At 36.8% G+C, this 18,743-nt stretch overlaps 1 protein-coding gene across 3 annotated transcripts in view; it reads left to right on the forward strand.

The window, feature by feature from the left end:
* PDGFC (platelet derived growth factor C) overlaps positions 1-17,178 on the forward strand; it is a 203,367-nt gene extending 186,189 nt beyond the window's left edge. The window contains exons 4-7 of one of the 3 annotated variants that reach the window (XM_042935211.1): positions 4,232-4,439; positions 9,483-9,511; positions 9,597-9,700; positions 16,307-16,419. In XM_042935211.1, the coding sequence (XP_042791145.1) occupies positions 4,232-4,439; positions 9,483-9,511; positions 9,597-9,700; positions 16,307-16,319 (354 nt within the window). In that variant the 3' untranslated portion in view covers positions 16,320-16,419. Of the gene's footprint in view, positions 1-4,231; positions 4,440-9,482; positions 9,701-12,642; positions 12,722-16,306 lie in introns of those variants that run through there. The other 2 variants (XM_042935210.1, XM_042935209.1) reach the window with 2 other exon arrangements.
* Positions 17,179-18,743: the final 1,565 nt, after the last annotated feature.

Here is an 18,743-nt window from a genome sequence, read left to right on the forward strand (position 1 = left end):
GAAAGCCCTTAAATAAAAGCAGTGCTTCCTCTGTTCTGTCCAAAGACTGATTCTTTGAACCCGGGGGAAGCAAGGTGATTATTCCCTCCTGTGTTGGGGTGGAAACTGCTATGTGTGTATCCTTATCTTTTTAAAAAATTTATCTTAGGGGCACCTAGGTGGCTCAGTCGGATGAGCATCCGACTTCAGCTCAGGTCATGATATCATGGCTCGTGGGTTTGAGCCCCGCGTTGGGCTCTGTGCTGACAGCTCAGAGCCTGGAGCCTGCTTCAGATTCTTTGTCTCCCTCTCTCTCTGCCCCTTCCCCACTCACTCCATCTCTCTCTCAAAAAATAAACTAAATAAATAAATAAATAAATAAATAAATAAATAAATAAACATTTCTCTTATTTTAATTTAAATATTTAGAAACTTGGAGGTTTATAACACCATCCGATATATGGATGCAGTAATGTATGCCAACTTGTTTTCTTCCAGCTTTTGTCATTTCAGGAGATTTGATATGCTGATATTTCATGGAACCCAAGGTGTGCATATTTTGTTTGTCCAATAGTACAGGTTTCTTTTGTTTTGCTTTTTTTTATATAAATACTTTGCGCTTATTTCAGCAGTATTGATTTCAGTTGGAACTTTCCGTTGCTTCAAAAGGAATGTTCTATGCAGAGATCCTCAAACACGGAAGCAAAATAAGCCATTCTTGGATTATGATCTAATTGAAAATGGCTTAAATAACAATTTTATATCATACCTAAAATGTACATCTGCACTCTGACATCTTATTGAATAATATATTTTTGTATTAGCTTTCTACATTTACTCTCTGTGTGCAGATCATGACATATTTGATTTGTTTCATATCGTCATAATCATGAGTAATAACTCAGTTATTCTTTGAGTATTACTGGCCCTTAATTTCACTTTATATAAACATACATTTGGCTTATATTTTAAAAATTTGCAAAACATTTGCATTAACCTTTTCACATTACAAACGTAATCAATATTAACCAAATTGGTTATATCAACAATGAAAGCTTTTATCATACAATTGTTTATTTATATCCATAATATAGTTATCAATTATAATATTCTCTATCAGAGCAGTTTTGCACTTCTTGGACAACTGAAAAATACTAGAGGTAAACAGAAATGTATTACATTTGGTTTCTACTCTCAAAAGTTGGACCGAATAATTGAAAACATCTTCGTGCTAATACTTTAGCCAGACTCTTGACATTATTGAAATTACATCTTTAAAATAAGAATGAAATCAGTGTTGACCCAAGACTGCCACATTCATTTCTGATGATTATGCTCTATAAAAATGCCTCTCTTCCTGTGGGCAGAGAAGGATCTGCACCCATGAAGCTTATGAGCCTCATCTGGGGATATGCCTGCCGCAGAGAACAGTGGTCCTTTTCTCTTTTCTTTTCTTTTCTTTTCTTTTCTTTTCTTTTCTTTTCTCCCCTTCCCTCCCCTCCCCTTCCTCTTTCTTTCTCTTTCTTTCTTTCTTTCTTTCTTTCTTTCTTTCTTTCTCCTCTTCTTTTCTCTTCTTTTGTCCTTTTTCTAATTTATAAAACAGCTTCTGCTTTTCAAGCCGTGTGCCCACAGAATAGCGCAGAGAGAGGATCTTTTTCAAATTGACACAATTGAGATATATGGCCAACAATGGCCCTGTTATTAAGGAAGTTTTCATGGGTGAATCATGTTTCAAGAAAGGCCATTATAAATGGTAAAGATTTATTATGCGGATCACAGGAGAGAGCTTTGCATATGGGGGACGGAGAGCAGTATTTAGCATGGGTGGAGGTACAAGGTCTGCGATGAATATGACATGTGCAGTAGTTAGTGAAGAGACTGGATTGATTGGAACAAAATGTGCATGTCTTTGATGAGTAGAGGATTAAATGGGAAAGGTGAGCCAAGGTCAGATTGTGAGGATCCTGAATGCAGGGTGAGGAATTTGGATTTTATCCTCCAGATGAGAAATCACTCTAGGCATTTGTCCAGATTCATCACATGATCAGTGATAACTTATTTTAGGTAGATTAACCCGAGGTTATGCAGCACAGAATAAAGGGAATAAAGAAAGACTGAAGGCAAGGAGACAACATTAGAGTCTGCTGAATAGAATAGATTGTTTCCAGTATCTAGCCCAGGATCCAAGTAATAAAGATGAAAAGGAAGAACTTACATGATAGTTTTTTTTTTAATTATTACAACAAATGTTATTTTTACTGGATCTCTAAAAGGAATCCATATTTATTATAAAAATGTTAAAAATATAGACATGTATATTATATACAGTAATGTATATTAAATCAAGGTATATTTATATAGGCTGGGGTTTTTTTTTTTTTGTCATTTACTACAAAGTAGGCATTTCTTTTGTTAATAAAAATGCTTAGAGGACTTAATGTTTAATGAAGGTACACTATTTCAGTTTGAGTGCAGTGCAATTAACATTTGCAATACTATAAATTTAGATTTATTATCAATTTTCTGTTATTGTAAATACTACTGTAATGAACAGCAACCAACACAAATGTTTTATTCCATACTCTTCATCTCTCCTCCTCTGAAAAAAAAAAATAATAATAATAAATAAAAACAAGGGTGCCTGGCTGGACCAGTTGGAAGAACATGCAACTCTTGATCTTGGGATTGTGAGTTCGAGTCCTATGTCGGGTTTAGAGATTACTTAAATAAATAAGTAAATAAGTAACTAAAAATAATTGGGGCTCCTGGGCGGCTCAGTTGGTTAGGCGTCCAACTCTTGGTTTCGGCTCCAGTCATGATCTCGCGATTGATGAGTTCGAGCACACCACGTCGAGCTCTGTGCTGACAGTGCAGAGCCTACTTGGGATTCTCTCTCTGTCTCTCTCTCTCTGCCCTTCACCCCACGCTCTCTTTCTGTCTCTCTCGAAATAAACTTAAAAATAAGAATAATAACTAAGTTAAGCATTTGTTCACGTATTTATTTTGCCTGGTTCGATTTCAGTTCTGATCGACCACTGCCTAACTTTAGTCCACTCTAAAAATTTGTGATTGGAGGGGCAAGTTTGTTATTGAACTTTTCTTGAGATCGTGGCCTCATTTTTGTTTACCGTTAAAAATGATGTATTTTAATCCATTGCTCTATCCATGGCCATTCAGATTACTTTGAAGTTTCTCTATTTCAAACAGCACTGTGATGGATTTTTTTGCATATATTTCCATGTGTACAAATAAGAGGACATAAACCCTTTTTTTTATACAAAAGTGAATTACAGGGACATACATCATATAAATCTTTAATATCCTGTGTACATCCATTAAATCAGCAGCAGTGGATGTCCTAATTTACATTCACTTCTGCAAGCGGAACAGAGAAGTTCCAATTTACCCACATCCTTGGCCATCCTTTCCTTTCAATGCCTGCAGTATCTCCTTTTTTTTGTATGTGAAATAATACCTCGTGTTGTTTTGCACTTCTCTGATAACTAATGAATTTTAGCATGTTTTTATATGTCTATTGGCCATTCAGACTTCTTGTCTGGAATTTACCCATTCTCTATCAAGTTGTTGGAGTTTTTTTATATATTCTGGACACTAATCCTGTGACAGTTATGTCATTTATCAGGGTGTTCTCCCAGTGTCTGTCTTTTAATCCTGTTTATTTAATAAAAAAAAAAAAAGTATGGGCAAATTTATCAAAGTTTTTTTTTTTTTTTTATGGCTTGTTTGTGGGCTACTTTGGCTAACAAGTCCTTCTCCAGTGTGAAAGGCTTTTCGCCTGTGTTTGTTCTAATTCTTAATTCTTCATGGCTTAATTATTTTATATTATGTTTGTAATTGATCTGACACTCATTTGCATAACTCCCTGGTGATTTTTCCAGTTTGAGGAAAATGAAAAGTGAAAAGCAAAAGACAAATCTGGTAAACTGTATTATAGTTTCCATTTTAAGCCCCTAATTGAGCCATGAAGACATTTTCTTCGTATTTAAGCAACAGATATCCACATCCGCCATGGTTTGTGATGATGAAAGTTAATGTCCTTCTCATTGACTGCACAGAAAATTTATTGGAATTCATCTACATGAAGTCTTTGCAAAGCAGTTCTCGTCTATGTTGAATATAGTTTCCTCTCCCTTGCATTTTCAGCCTTAGTTTGCCTAACCTCGTGCATGAGTCCAAAAGAAATACATTGTCATTTTTAAAACAGTTAACGTAAGATTCATTTTGCTTTCAGCAATTCACAGAGGCCGTGAGCCCTTCAGTGTTACCCCCTTCAGCTTTGCCTCTGGATCTGCTTAATAACGCAGTCACCGCCTTTAGTACCTTGGAAGATCTTATTCGGTATCTTGAACCAGATAGATGGCAATTGGACTTGGAAGATCTATACAGGCCAACTTGGCAACTTCTTGGCAAAGCTTTTGTTTTTGGAAGAAAATCCAGAGGTAAGTTCTGTCTTCAGATTCGAACCTCATTTGATTTTCTCAACAGCTAATGTTTCAGATTCTTCTACCATAGCTTCTAATGAGTAGAGTTTAAAATTCTTCAGTGATATATTTAACCCATTTTTGTAACATTTGAGCATATTTGCATAGTAAATGAGAGTGCATACAAAGAGAAGTCATTGTAATTCAGTGGGTTTGGAAAATTAAAAAGGACCGTTTTGCTGAATAATTGTGTCATTTTTTTAATTCAAAAATATCATTTTGATGAAGTCCTCTTTTATATCTCATGAGAATTTTTGCTTATTCAAATCTAATTTGGAAGGTATATTGATTTAGAGACTCAAGAAAGACTGCCTTAGCTGCTAAACAAGGTTTGGGCCTAGAAAAGGGAGAAAAACCAAAATCGTTATCTACCTTCTCCTCATGGGTCAGGATTATATTAATTTCCATCTCCTAAGCCTGCAAACTTCTATAAATAATACCGAAAATAACAGTGGCTCAGCGTAAAATGGGACTAGTAGTTTCCAAGATAGAATTCAGAGCAAGAAAAGAATGACCTAAAGAAATTCCCACCATGGTAATTTTTCTCTCTGAAAGTCTGCCTCTGAAATGATCACTTGACCGTATGAGCCTATCTCCCTTCAAGAGTGAAAGTGTTGATGATTAAACTTAATTCCACGTGGTCAAGAAATTGGGAATAATGTTAATTGAGTCTTCTCTAAGGTTAGTTCATTTTCCTAGTGACGTCGGGATTGGAAAGTATCCATATCAGACACAAATGAACACACAACAGAAATAACTGGCGAATTATAATGCACTCAAAAAAAAAAAAATCTCTTTCAAGTTCTCAAAAAGAAACATTGAAATCTATCCAGGATCACTCTAGAGAATGGAATGACAGTTTGGAGAATTTATATAGAAGGAACAAGGTTTAGTTGGTTTGAGCAATTCACAAGGGCAGATTGCACCAGACTTGTTCTTCTAAATCTTGTCAGAAAGAAACCCGATTCCTGCCCTTTCCTGCTAAGAGTTGCAGCCCTTCTGGATCAAGAGCTTTAATCTCAGCAGGTCATGTTCAGACTTGCCCAACCATGATATTTTGCTATGCCAACAGACGTGGTTTCCTTTCAGCAATATTTGAAATTGGTGTTAAAGTACATGGGCAGCGGAATCCTGTCCAGATGCTGAAAGCTGTTACATATTTATAAGATTGGATCTTGATGAATAACTTGATGAATAACTTACGAACACTTCCCTTCCCTCCCACTTAGGAACAGGAAAATGAAGATCTGCAAGGCTGGCTGAAACACTTGTGAATAGAGCCTTTGTTAAATTTGAAGTAGATTATCATGTTGATCTGGAAGAAGGCAAAGGGAGTAAACCAGGTTCTAAGCTCAGATCTTGTTTTTGACAGCTGATCTCAGGATTCCAGCCTAAAAATCTCCCCTCTAGCCATGCCTTTAAGCCTGCACCTCTCCACCTGGTGCTTCAGTGAAGATTTGGCCAGAGGCTAGCATGTATTTAAAAGCATCCAGCACTGAACCAGCTCTTTCAAATATTCATTTAGCACTTTCCAAATTGATGTCCTTTGCAGTTTGCCAAAACTATTAACTTTTTAAGCATACAGTAAGTGTGAGAAAAGCAGTGTATATTTTTGGAACTCTACGTAAACTAAAATGCAGGTGTGGGATAACATCTATATAGACAAAACCAACTCCCCTCCCAAGGGTCTTTCTACAAAGGAACAAGGAGTAAAATGTTTAAAAGCTTCTAATTAGACATCAAAATTGATTTTCCACAGAATAAACATATCACAGTATTACCACATTCATCTTAGAAAGACCACCCTCAGATTGCATTACAGTAATAGAATATCCTTGGGCTGAATATCTTAAAAGAATGAACAAGGAACAAAGTGAAGTGTAACCATGATTTGTTTTCAGTGGGTATTACCTTTTTAGTAAAACTTGCAATATGGGTGAATCTGAACAAGAAAATTTGCACTAGGAAAAACAACTTTAATTGGCGCTATGCTCAAAATCTTCATTCTTTAGAAAGACAAACTAATGCATGTATTGTCTTAGGGAGTAGTTATGAAAAGGATATAAAGAACCCGAACACCGATTTTGATTTTTCAAATATTTTGCAGAGGGAAACTTCCATAATACTATAGCTAAGTTATTAAAAAAAAAAAAAAAAAAAAGGTATGTGTTGGACATGATCTTTCTCTTTTTTGTTCTTTTTTTTTTTTTTTTTTTTTGGCATAGAAGCTCTTCACAATGTTTGGAGAATTTATGGAGAATTCATGACATTAAATTATAGTCACATGACTTATTTTAATGAAGCTTAGATGAGCTTGAAGCCTTACAAGTGGGAAGCTTAAATTTCAAATAAGATATGCCACATTGAAAATCCTTAATTGTATTTTTTAGCCCGGTGTGGACTGCGTTAATGTTTTTCATTTTTTTCCCCTTTTCTTCCTCTGGCTTAAGGTTTTCATTCATACATTGCTACTGCGGAAAAAGAAAATACCTTATTTTCTAAGTCAGGCTTACTTAAAAAGGGCTTTGACTTTTGTGTCAAACATGATAAATGAGTGGAAGCCAAGTTGCAAGGGTGTTTAAATTTTCACATTGCAGCAGGTATCATAACTCAGTTCACTTGGGAAATCTATCTAACCTTTTATTGTGGTTAAGTAAACATTTTAAAGTGAACATATACAGTCTCATTTTCTAGTTGCATGAAATAGTGTGTTTAACACTGAGGTAGATGAATAGCCTTTGAAGGCTAAGAGCTTCATTCACATCCTAAAGAGGTATAAATCTTAAATCAGCGTTCAAAGTGTTGGCAACCGGCTTTTGTATGTTTGTGCATGTTTTAGACTTTCTAAACCCTTCTTGCCCAGATACTAACTTCTAGAGAAAAGATTCAGATAAACTCATATACAGCTTTCACAATGAAAGAGCAGTATGTACAAATACTGTTAGTTCAGTGAAATGAAATCGGGTGAAATGTGTGACATGATTTAACTCAATTATCTCATTACTTTTATTAGAGATAAGTTGGTCTTTTATGATACTCAAAAGAATGAACTCATTTCCTCTTAAATATTTAAAAGCTTTCCTTCACATGATCAATTTTCAGTTGAAAGGGAAATCTTTAAATATTCAAAACAACGGTTTTCTATTGAGTTGGAAAAAATAATTGTTTAGCTAAATAGGATGTTGAAATGAACCTTTTGAATTGGTATTTCCTTGATGTTTCCTTATACTTGACCAAGGTTTTAATCAACCGTATAGTTTACATGTGCTTATAATTTACAATTGCATATGCATGATTTACAACATGTTTATTGAAAATACTTCCATTGGCTTCCTTTGACATTTTAGGAAAATTTTATCATGTGTACAAGTCAATATAGAATTGTAAAGCGAGCAAGAAGAAAACAAGCACTTGATTCTTAATCACCTTGTCATTTGAAAATTATTTTAAAATACTGGCACTTAATTTTTTTTTTTTTTTTTTTTTTTTTTTTTACATTTATTCGTTTTTGAAAGACAGAGTGAGACAGAGTGCAAGCAGGGGAGGGGCAGAGAGCAAAGGAGACAGAATCTGAAGCAGGCTCTTGGCTCTGAGCAAGCGTTTAGCACAGAGCCTGATGCAGGGCTTGAACCCATGAACCATGAGATCATGGCCTGAGCTGAAGTCGGACACTTAACCAACTGAGCCACCCGGGCACCCCCAATATTTTTTTTCAACTTTTTTTGGCATTTAATTCTTTAAAACTGGAGTACATAGTGATTATTATTACTTCAAGTCATCTTTAACCAGAAAATGTATTTCTTTTTTTTTCAATTCTTCTTTATAATGTTTCCCTTATTAGTAAAAGGTATTTAACTAGATTTATTGTATTTAGGTAATATTCCAAATTTTAATAAAATCTTTATTTTTGAAGAAAAATTTCTGATGAATTGTGTGTTATCCAAAACTCTTCAATTTTACTGGAACTGCTATTATTTGACTGTTTCTAGGGAGGGAAAAAGGCAAAGTCATAAGGCAGACATTAAAATTATAAAGTTGCTTATGCTAACAGTTAAGTACTATTCATGTTATATATAAATTCATATTAAGTATGACATGCTATTTTGATATCATTTAACTGAGGCAAGTATCATTTTCTAGTTAAAAACAATGATGCTTTCAGAATTTACTCCAACAATCTGATGAAAGAATATTTTGTTTGGTCTTCACAAGTAGGTATTCTTTTGAAGGATAAAACACTGTATAGTTAACCAACTTACCAAAAGAATAGAGACAATTGTTACAAATTAGACACTTCTTCCCTCCTTTAGAAGGAGAAGAATAGAATTCTGAAGGAGTCTCCTTAAGCTGAATTTCAGACTTTATGAATTACTCCATGCATCGGAAGCAGAGGTTTTCAGCAACCTCGGCCCTTTTAAAATGTATCATTTTTTTTTTCACTCATGGCCTACTCCGTTGTCCTCAAAACTTCATTCTCTTCATGCCTTTTTTACATTTTCTGGGTCTTATTGCCAAAAAAAGTTATGTAAAATTCTGTCTGCAAGTTTCTGTAAGTTGTTCTTCATTAATTGCATGAGCTTCTAATCCTTTTAAAAATTCCATTTGTTTTTTAATCAAAGCATTCATCATTTTACATTCTATTATTTCCTCCAGTGCTCTCCTTGTTTACTGTTTTACGAAGGTTAAAAGGTGTAGCCCTCTTTTTCTCTATAAAGTTTCCTATTTATAGCTCTCCACTGTTTTGTTGGCTCCGGTCTTAATATTGCACAATGGTATCTCTTTATTGGTCAGTCAGTCATAATGAAGCTTTGTTTACTATAAAATGAAAGTCCCACTGGCGAGCTGCAATAGCCCTAAAACCTAGTTAAAATAAGAAGGGATATTGTTGGCCATATTGTTTGTGAAACAAGATCGGTTTCTCTGTGAAAAGAGTCTGATGAGATGAATTCAGGCTCAAGGCATGAACATGTATTTTTCTTTGCTTCCTTTTATGCCATGTAGTGGTGGATCTGAACCTTCTAAAAGAGGAGGTAAGACTATACAGCTGCACACCTCGTAACTTCTCGGTGTCCATAAGGGAAGAACTAAAGAGAACCGATACCATTTTCTGGCCAGGTTGTCTCCTGGTTAAACGCTGTGGTGGAAACTGTGCCTGCTGTCTCCACAACTGCAATGAGTGTCAGTGCGTCCCGAGTAAAGTCACTAAAAAATACCATGAGGTAGGTGTGTCATTTTCTTTTCGGGTTCCTCCACATCTCAGAAGATAACAAAACTGTGTATCTGCAATGGACTGTTATTCGGAAAGGAGACACAGCATCCGGGGGGGGGGGGGGGGGAAGAAATAAGGTTCACAAACTAGTTTATGTTTTCATTTTTTAAAATTAGGACCTTTAACTCAAACGTCCAGGCGTTAAAGTTGTAGAAAGCTTGTCCTCTGATGATACAACATGGGCAGTGAGGGTTTCATCTGTCCTACAAAAACGAAAATGTGTTCTGCAGTGGAGAAAATGGGTGAAACTTTTCAACTTTAAACTTTTCCAAATACAAAGGGAAAATATTTTAATTTTTTTTTGTTTTTTTTGTTTTTTAATGTTCATTTGTTTTTGAGAGACAGTGGGAGCCAGAGAGTGGCAGCGAGAGGGAGACATAGAATCTGAAACAGGCTCCAGGCTCTGAGCTGTCAGCACAGAGCCTGACGCGGGGCTGGAACTCACGAACCGCGAGATCATGATCTGAGCCGAAGTCAGACCCTTAACTGACTGAGCCCCCAGGCGCCCCTAAGGGAAAATATTTTAAAGACAGACTTAAAGAAATTATTGTCTATGTTGGAGAAAGGAGATCTTTGATATTTCTTTTTCCATTTGAGGCAAAGTGGGCACATAAATCCCAAGTAGATATATTCGTAATTTTACCAATCTTCCTATTATTCATGTTGCCCCGAAAAGCATGTTAAACCCTTTATGGATTCCTTTCATCTTTTTATTCTGTGGAATTAAGGAAAATATAAATATTAAATGTTAGTAATGATTGTTTTTCAGACCTTTGGGAACCTTAGAACTTACACACTCCAAATTGTTGTTATTGCTAGAATATCCCCAGTTATACCCAGCCTTTCTCCAGGAGCGTTGTGTAGCATTCCTATATCAGGAAGCAAAACACTCTTGATGAGTCAGCTTTAATCTTATAAAACATTTAAATTATATCAAGTCAAAATCTGCCCTTCTGACTTCATTTCTGTATCATTGCATCTCATTACTTTTCATTTTTTACACTAAATAAAAGAACAACACAAAATAAATACCTACTAACTAAATGAAATAATTTTTCATGTGCATAAGGACATTAATAAAATTCTTTATCTGTTAGTCATCTAAATATACCCAGCGTCATAAACTGCACTTTATAGGACATGGCTGTCCTACCCTTCACCAGTATTGTGTTGGCAGCTGATAAAGGGGGACAAAAGCATTGGATTCCAATGGACAAGGAACACTGTTTTCATCCTAGACCTACTGTTAACTTGTGACCATCAGCAGGGCGCTTACCCTTGTAAAATAAATGTAAAATAGAATAACCTGTCGGGTTTTTCCCAGTTTTGTTATTCCATGACAATTACTACATTGCAGTCTGTGGAAAGTAATGTCCCAAACTGGCAGTCTGTGATAAAAATGGACTCTTTACCACCATTAGTCAAGTGCTACTTTCGTTTCTACATCCCATGCTTCTCAAGATTCTTGGGCTGGGAATCGTCTCCACTCTAGTTTCAGAAGGAGCTAATCATGAGCTTGGTGGCGCAGAGAGCTCCAGCCAGGCTGTGCCCAGAGGTCAGCCTTATTGCTCCTCTGTGAACTGGGAATCTGGGAGTCCAGGAAAAAACACTAAATACAGTCGTTCTAAACAGATTAAATAAACCGCCTTACAAGCAAGGCAGGCATCAGAATTGATCGGTGACCATGAAAGGATGTGATGAGAATAGGAATTAAGCCAGAGTGATCTTTTCTCACCTAAAATCATTCAGTTTGGGGCTTTCTAAAGCCAGTCCTTATTAAATATGGTATATTTGCAGACCTGATTTAGCCAACAACTTTTGGGTTTATAGCCACCATTCTAAGAGCTATACAACCCTGACCAGTCGTATTAGCCTTTTTTAAACAAGTTTATCGGATGCTGGGTCCACATCATGCTTTCTTTCGTTAAATCAGTCCTTGGGTCAGGCATATCCTCCTCCATCCTATACTTATATAATTTCTTTTCAAATCACATCGGTTTTAGGGTTATTAAGATAAGTTGCCCCAGGCGTAACCTGGGTGGCTCAGTTGGTTAAGCTTCTGACTTCAGCTCAGGTCTTGATCTCGAGTTTGTGAGTTCAGTCCCCACACTGGGCTCTCTGCTTACAGTGCAGAGCTCGCTTCAGATCCCCTGCCCACCTCTCTCTTTGCCCCTCCCCCACCCGCGCTCTCTCTCTTTCTCTCAAAAATAAATAAACATTAAAAAAACATTTTTGCCACAGAGTATGAGGTATCTATTTTATAATCTCAGATCAAACTCTTGTGTGAGAAGGGACTATGGGAAATACTTGTAAACTTACTGGCCTTCCAGAATGACATCGCTCCATTATTCTTTAGTCTTTGGGTGGGGTGGTTATATGTGCATTATCTGTGTGTACACATATACAGCTATGGATGTTTATCTAATTCCATGACCACCTCTTACAAGCTTCCCACAAAGCATCTCTAATGCACGTGTGGACATATATAACTGTATGGTTGCCTACTTCACATGTCTCACAAGTATCTCCGGTAACCATCATGTCTTAATTTTTTATATTGCTTTGTGGGAATCGTTGATTTTTTTCTGTGATAGTGTTTTTGTTAACAAAACACCTTATTAAAAAAAGGGGGGGGGGTTTATTTGTTTGGTGTAATTGATCATTTCTGAGACCTAAATTTTTCTCAGTCATATATTCTGGAAGTAAGTTCTGAGCTTAGTACTACTCCTAGAGAAGTGAAATTATTTTTAAACAGAATTTCAAATAGTGCTAAAAATCATTAAATCATTGAATACCATTAATCTGGATCCAAAGACTTAATTCATTTGCAGTGAAGCCCATCTTGGGCCTTAATTCCTTTTGATGATTCCTTTCTTATTCCTATTGTTCCAGTTTTCAGTTTGAAGACTATTCCACTTCATGGAGAAGACAGAAGCAAAGACAGAGCTTAGATACCCTAATTCTTCTGTCTTTCACCTCTGTTATACTAGTTTCCTTAACTAATAAGCTGAATTATGTTCCTTGTGTTACTACAAATATAACAATTATTCCCCATTTGGGTTCCTTTACCACTTTCGGTGGTTTTTTTTTCAACCATTGTTTCAAAAATAAGTTTAGAAAATTAAAAGGCTTGAAATACATAAGATGATAGTATTGTTACATAGCGTAATTTTTAATTGTTTTAATGTTTATTTATTTTTGAGAGAGAGAGAGAGAGGCAGAGTGCAAGCAGGGGAGAGGCAGAGAGAGGGATACACAGAATCTGAAGCAGGCTCCAGGCTCCGAGCTGTCAGCACAGAGCCCAATGCGGGGCTCAAACTCGTGAACCATGAGATGGTGACCTGAGCCAAAGTCTGACACCCGATGGACTGAGCCACCCAGGCGCCCCAATATTACAGCATAATCCTCTTATTAAAAAGATTCTTACTACTTTTTACATCAAGTACCAGATACTATTTATTGGAAGCCAGTTTTGCCCCCCTCAAAATTCCCTTAAAGATTTTTCTATCTCACAAAAGGATTTTTCAGAAAGCGAGACAGGAACTTTACATATATATGAGCTCAGATGTTACGTCCTCCTCAAAATACATCCGAGTTTCCTGCCGGTCCTAGCGTAACTAGCCCATCTTCTGTGCATGTGTAGAACTTTAAAGACATGTTTATTAGAGATTATTTTTTTGCTATGTCATTCAGAATTATTGTTTATTTTTATTTGTTTTTACCGAATTGAGAACCAAAAAGAACAAAGATAACATTACACTGCAGTACTGAAGAAAACCATCTGTGAAGCCAAGGCTTGAAGCTGACATTTGTTAGCTGTGTGACTTGGGGCAAATTGCTTCTACTCTCTTGCACCTCAGGTTCCGCATGTGTGAAGTGAATATCTAACGCTCATACCTTACTGTGAGGATTAAAGGAGCTGACACAACACTTAGAACCGGGTCTGGCATATTTCAAGCCCTGAATATATATTAGCTATTCTCCCACTCATCTTTATTCCCCACCCTCTCTGCTTCACCTTATTCTTTGCTTATGGCAAACGATCAATAAAAATTTAATGAATTTTGCCCCAAGATAGGTAGAGTATTCTTTTCCAGGCAAAAAGATCTTTGGGATATTTTATTTATTGATTTATTTATTTATTTATTTATTTGGTATGGTCTTGCTTTTCTTGCATAGATCTGTTCTGGATAAAAAGTATATAATTCAACTGCCTTTTTTTTTTGTAGTGAATACCACCCCCCATTGTTCCATGGCAGCCAAAATTTAACGGCACTTTGCACAGTGTGGGCAGTGGCACATGATCATCTATTTCCTGATGTTTCTTTTTGTACCTGATCTAATCTCTTCCATATTCTCGGATTTTAGTTTTTCCCTGGATTTTTTTTTTTCCGTTGGTTTGTAATTTTAGTTTGAACCTCTCTCTCAAAATTGTTTGAGACATGCCTCTGTCTTGCTGTCTTCTTTAATATTATCTGGGACCTGTTGGTCATTTTCCAACCTATCGTTCTCCTCCAAAGTCAAAACTTCATAAAGAAATGAAGGAGAGCACTAATTAAGTCCCCTCCCATGTATTTTTAATTTCTTATCTAAGACTTTGCATCACTACAACATTATAAGATTCTTCTGCTATTTGTAAATCTCCACAAATATCAGTAGATGAAGACGGGGGTGGGGAGGTGCTATTATTCGGTTACTGCACCTCGACATAAGCACTCCTGGAGGAAAGAACGATTGTAAGTTTGTAGCCTGGCATGGCTGCCTGTTACGGCTGTATATGGTAGCTTCTCTAACTCTTACCTTTTATAGTAATTTTTTCCCCCTGCTAACTGGGAAAATGTATACAAGTGGAGTTAGGAATTAAAGACATTGGCTATGCCAATATTGCAGTTTATCTACCCACTCAACCTCATTCCAGAAGGAATTTTTAACAAAAGTTGGGTAAGTTACAGCACCAGTATCTTAACAGTTTTGATGCCACTTTAAGTTCAAAAACAGTAACTCAGTATTGACACATATAATATTTGACAGTCATTGGGTTAAGCTTCATGTTAAAATCATATATCCTTAGTAATTTTTATCTTGGAATTGTGAATTTTAATAGAAAAATCTGCTTTAAAAGTTCCCTATTTCTCATAGTTATTACAAGACTTTGCTGTTTAGCTCTCTAGGAAGAACGTTATTAAATCAGCAGAATGTATGACTAACAATATATTCTAAGTCTTTATAAAATTATTATCTATCAGTCTGACTTTAATAATTCATCTTTGGCCAAAGTACAAATACTGGTTATGTCCCTGTTCTCTCTAACGCTTCTGGTCACTCATGTGTAAAATAAGGGTAGCAATTGTAAATTACTTCATAGAATTCTTGTGAGTTAAAGTATGTAAAAACATTATTACAGTGCCTGGCACCCAGTAAGCATTCAAAAAATGTTAGCTGATTAACCTTTGATATGACCACATACTCCAAATGAGGTATACATTCTCTACTTTTCTCTTTTAAATCTTCAAATAAAACGGTCATAAGACTCGACTTGTGCCTCTTTGGATTAACGTACATTTCCCGGAAGAGTATCTTTTAGAAGTTGCTCTATGAAGTTATCACTGTCCTACCCAGAAAACAGAGAAACTAGACAACTTCGTATTATTATGTCCTCTGGTCTTTGTTCATAATCCAAACAAACACAATTCCTTGAAACTTTATTGTTTCTATTATAAGAAATGAAAATACACACCGAGTAGGTAGTTCTTATCAAATACTTCAGATAATCTTTTATAGAACACATAGCTGTGCCTTCCTGTCACAGTGTTAAAAGGAAATATCTTGAGTATCAGTGTCTGTTTTGCCATATTTTTATTAAAAGGCCAAACTGCACATTAAGTTCATTTAATAGAGGCATCATTGTTATTATCGCCAAGCCTCCGTTTACTGCACAGTGGGTCCAGCTGCGGAAAGTTAGCTGTGACGGAGGCTGATGTCTATGAAGTACATCTAATCCATCTCATCAAGTTTATAGAGGACTTGAAGCGTAGCCAAGAAAATTAATGAGTGGCATAATTGAGCAGACTCAGCTGTAGAGTGATCGTGTTTCCTTTCACAGGATCGCAGTACTTGTATTGCTTCAAGTATAAATTTTTGTTAAATGTGTGAAAAAAATGAATGAGTGAAAGAAACCAACAAACAGAAAGACGGCTGGGCAGTAGTGGTTTCAAACTACTTAATCAAGGTGAAATTCTCTGTAATATTGTCCGAGGAGTGAAACGGAGTGCACAGTAGGTCTTTCAATGTCAGGACCGTTCCGTATTCGGAGGCGGCATCCTTCCAAGTGGCTGCTATTAAAACCTCCTTTCTTTCACGAAAAGATGATGATCGTTTGTGATTTCTTTGAAGGGTGGGGGTAGGTGTTCACGATGCCTTCATCAGAAAAAAAAATAAAAATTTGTTAAGTCTTTGTTGGGCCCCGAGATTCTTTTCTGAAATTTTACTTGTCCATGAAATCAAACGTTACAGACATTGGTTGATTTTAAAGATGGCTTACATTGTTCCCTTTCAGGTCCTTCAGTTGAGACCAAAGAGTGGTGTCAGGGGATTGCATAAATCTCTCACGGACGTGGCCCTGGAGCACCACGAGGAGTGTGACTGTGTGTGCAGAGGGCACACAGGAGGATAACCGCATCAGCACGCACAGCCTCTCCCAGAGCAGTACAGCTCAGTGGCTGATCTGTTAGACAACTTGCGCATTATCTCCATCCGTAATCTCAGTTGTTTGCTTCAGGGACCTTTCATCTTCAGGATTTACAGTGTATTCTAAAAGAGGAGACACCACACGGAATTAGAAGTTGTGCAATGGCTCTTTTGAGAGGAGAGGCCCGAATAACAGGAGAAAAGGTCTTTGGTCCTGGAAAAAAAATGAATGTTGTGCATCACTAGCTAGTGACAGAGTTGCCTTGTGCTTACTCAGCTAGCTGTGTTCCGTATTTCAGCTGTCTCCATGTGGCTTAGGCTAATGTCAGTACGGGGAAAAAACTGTGCGATGAGCACCTGATTCTGTTGCCTTGCTTAACTCTAAAGCTCCATGTTCTGGGCCTAAAATCACAGAAATCTGGAATTGTTTCCTTAACATTCACATATATAAACCAGAGTGTTCTATGTCCTACAACCTTGGTTTTTAAAAAGGAAGGGTGTTACGATAAATCAAACTTGTGTCATGCTGACAGGAAAGACTGGATTTTCCATATTTCTTACTAAAATTTCCACCATTTAGAAGAAGAGAACTCTGGAAGAGACAAACCTGAAGAGTGGCCTTATCTTCACTTTATCTACAAGTTGGTTTATTTGTTTTATCGTGTACATTTTTATATTCTCCTTTTGACACTATAACTGTTTGCTTTTCTAATCTTGTTAAATATATCTATTTTTACCAAAGGTATTTAATATTCTTTTTTATGACAACCTAGATCAACTATTTTTTAGCTTGGTAAAATTTTTCTAAACAGAATTGTTATAGCCAGAGGAACAAAGATGATATAAAATATTGTTGCTCTGACAGAAATACATGTATCTCATGGTCATACGGTGCTAGAGCTTAGATTGATCTGCGTTTTAAAATATTGAAGTGGGAAATCAATAGAATTTGATAAGTTGCAAAGACTTTTGGAAAATAAATTATCATATCTTCTACCCCTATTATTGGAAATGCAAATAAAAAGCAACCTATGAAAGTTAGGCATTCAGATTCAGAATCAACTACTAACCCCTAACCCTTCTTTTGGTTAATGTGAGCCTAGCTCAGAAGAATATAAAGCACCTTGAAGAAAGACTGGACAGCTTACTGACAAAGCGCACTCTGCTGTCCTATAGGAACACATCCTATTTATTGTGATGTTCTGGTTTTATTATCTTTAAACTCTGTTCCATACCCTTGTATAAATACATGGATATTTTTATGTACAGAAGTATATCCCGTAACCAATTCACTTATTGTACTCTTTGGCAATTGAAATGAAAATCAGTAAATTACTTTGCTTGTACAATGCTTAATATTGTGCCTAGGTTATGTGGTGACTATTTGAATTAAAAACGTATTGGATCACCAAATAAAAAAAAAAATGTGGCTATTTTGGAGATAAACGGTGTGTGTGTGTGTGTGTGTGTGTGTGTGCGCGCGCGCACGCAAGATTTGTCTTGGCGCCAGGACAGTGAAGATCAAGTTTTGTGTTACCGTGGTTTCCGTTATGCAAAAGCCTGTGTCAATTCAAAAAAGACAGGTAGAAAAGTGTTAAGGATTCCCTGTCTCTTGTCGCCAATATTTTGGAGCTCATTTCTTTTTCTCCCTGGTCTTGATACTGATTTCTGGTATATTAAATTGCACCTGACTTGAAAGTTGTATGTGATTTGTGAAATGGTTAGTGATTGATCATATGGCAGTGTAAAACTGAAAAAGGAAAAAATCTTGTAACTTTCCACTGTCTTCATTTTCAATGGCAGCTATTAAGTTGGCCGGCAGGGGGGGGGGGGGGGGGGGGGGGGTGGGGAGCATAAATTGATTTGGCATACAGACTAAACATACCTTGTATAGCACACTTCCAGGTGTGGGTCCCTACCTATTCAGGGCTTGTGTCTTTGCCTTTCCACCCGCCCCAGAAGGCCAGGTAGGGCCCAGGGCCATGCTGTCTTCAGACTGCTCCTGTAGGCCTGGGCAGTACCCTTTCTTGGTACTTTTCCATCCAGCGGTCCTACCCTGCGCCCGACCACTTGGAGAACAAATACAGGACCATACAAATGCTGCCTTATTGACTTACCTCCTCGTGGTTTGGTCCCAGCCCTGCGGAGGCCTGCTAGACGTAGTTCACTGTGCTTCACGGAAAATGCAGTGCCCCGTGTCTCCCTCTTGGCAATTTGCAAACCGGCATTAGCACAGCAGAGACTCAACTGAATCTGACAGTAAATGACCTGTGTAACTGTGTGTGATCCAGCGCTTCCCACCATTG

Source organism: Panthera leo, chromosome B1 (assembly GCF_018350215.1).
Source record: "Panthera leo isolate Ple1 chromosome B1, P.leo_Ple1_pat1.1, whole genome shotgun sequence".
In the NCBI taxonomy this organism is placed as follows: Eukaryota; Metazoa; Chordata; class Mammalia; order Carnivora; family Felidae; genus Panthera; species Panthera leo.